Source organism: Suncus etruscus, chromosome 10, assembly GCF_024139225.1.
Source record: "Suncus etruscus isolate mSunEtr1 chromosome 10, mSunEtr1.pri.cur, whole genome shotgun sequence".
Taxonomy (NCBI): Eukaryota; Metazoa; Chordata; class Mammalia; order Eulipotyphla; family Soricidae; genus Suncus; species Suncus etruscus.
The window spans coordinates 55,922,366-55,923,655 of record NC_064857.1 but is presented as its reverse complement, the minus strand read 5'-3'; the positions used below and the strand labels follow the sequence as shown (position 1 = coordinate 55,923,655).

Genomic DNA, 1,290 nt, shown 5'->3' with positions numbered 1-1,290 from the left:
GACTGAGATCAGTTAGTTGTCTGATATCAAGTAGGTGACTGGGATTAGTTAGGTGACTTGAATAAATTAGGTCACCTGAGATCAACTAGGGGATTGAGATCAATCAAGTAGGTGACTGGGATCAGTTAGATAAGTAAGATCAGTTAGGTGTCCGAGGATCAGGTAGGTCAGTGGTCGGCAAGCTGAGGCTTGCAAGCCACATGTGGCTCTTTACACTTTTTTTTTGGTTAAGTATCTACATTTTATTTATTTACTTTTCAGTAAGCTTAAATCCTTGAGGGGTACAGCATCACACGGATTCTATGACCGATTGCCTTAGCAGGAAGGTTGCTTCGGAATTTGGCTCGAACCATGCCACTGTTTCCATGGGCACGGGTTACCTTTCCCCAGATCACTCTGGTTTTGTTAGGTTTGCCACCAGAAGTTACAGTGCTGTTCTTTGCTTTGTACACATAAGCACATCGCTTGCCCAGATAGAATTCAGTTTCATCCCGAGCATAAACACCTTCAATTTTAAGAAGAGCTGTGTGTTCCCCCTGGTTTCGGAGACCCCGTTTATAGCCAGCAAAAATGGCTTTAGACCACAGCCTTCCAGCCATGTCTGTCTCCTAATTAGTCCGGGCTTCCACGGGAGTCCAAGATGGCTGAGAGACGGCTCTTTACACTTTTAATTTGGCTCTTCTGTGTGCCGGGTGGCCGCTCCAGGAGTTAGGACTCTGCTCCTAGCCTCTGTCAGTGCGCGCCCTGTGTGCAACTCCAGCAGCCGGCTCCACACAGCTCCAGTCGGGTCATGTGGTATGGTGGGGGCATGACTTTCTGTGTGGCGCCGCGGCATTGAGGCAGCATCCTCTCTCTGTCTGCTGCCCTCAGAAGACTGACATTGTAAGTCAAATTTTACGGAATTTAATGTTATCAATAAATAATATCGTTCTAAAGTTTTTGTTTTATTAGTTGTGGTATTTGTATCCTCCCTACCTATGTGGATTCTTGCATGCAGAATATTCTCAATAAAAAACTTGTTAAAACTAAAAACAGTGTACCATCCTATGTATTTTCGGTTTTAAAGATGTGGCTCTCAAAATAAATTTCAATCGTGGTTTTGGCGAGATTTGGCTCAGTTGAAAATGGTTCCCCACCACTGAACTAGGTGACTGAGAGCAAGTTTGGTGACTGGGATCATGTAAGTGTTTGGGATCAGTAAGGTGGGCCCAACTGATTGTCTAACTAGGGATGTCTGGGGTCAGGTAGACTACTTAGTTTGGTTCTGTGACCTGGGATTGTCTAGATGAA

At 45.0% G+C, this 1,290-nt stretch overlaps 1 protein-coding gene across 1 annotated transcript; it reads right to left on the bottom strand.

Moving 5' to 3' along the window:
* Positions 1–233: 233 nt before the first annotated feature.
* On the bottom strand, positions 234–634 carry LOC126020340 (60S ribosomal protein L35a-like). Its single transcript, XM_049781788.1, has one exon. The coding sequence runs from the start codon at positions 597–599 to the stop codon at positions 267–269; it is 333 nt and encodes a 110-aa protein (XP_049637745.1). The 5' UTR covers positions 600–634; the 3' UTR covers positions 234–266.
* Between the last annotated feature and the right edge of the window lie 656 nt (positions 635–1,290).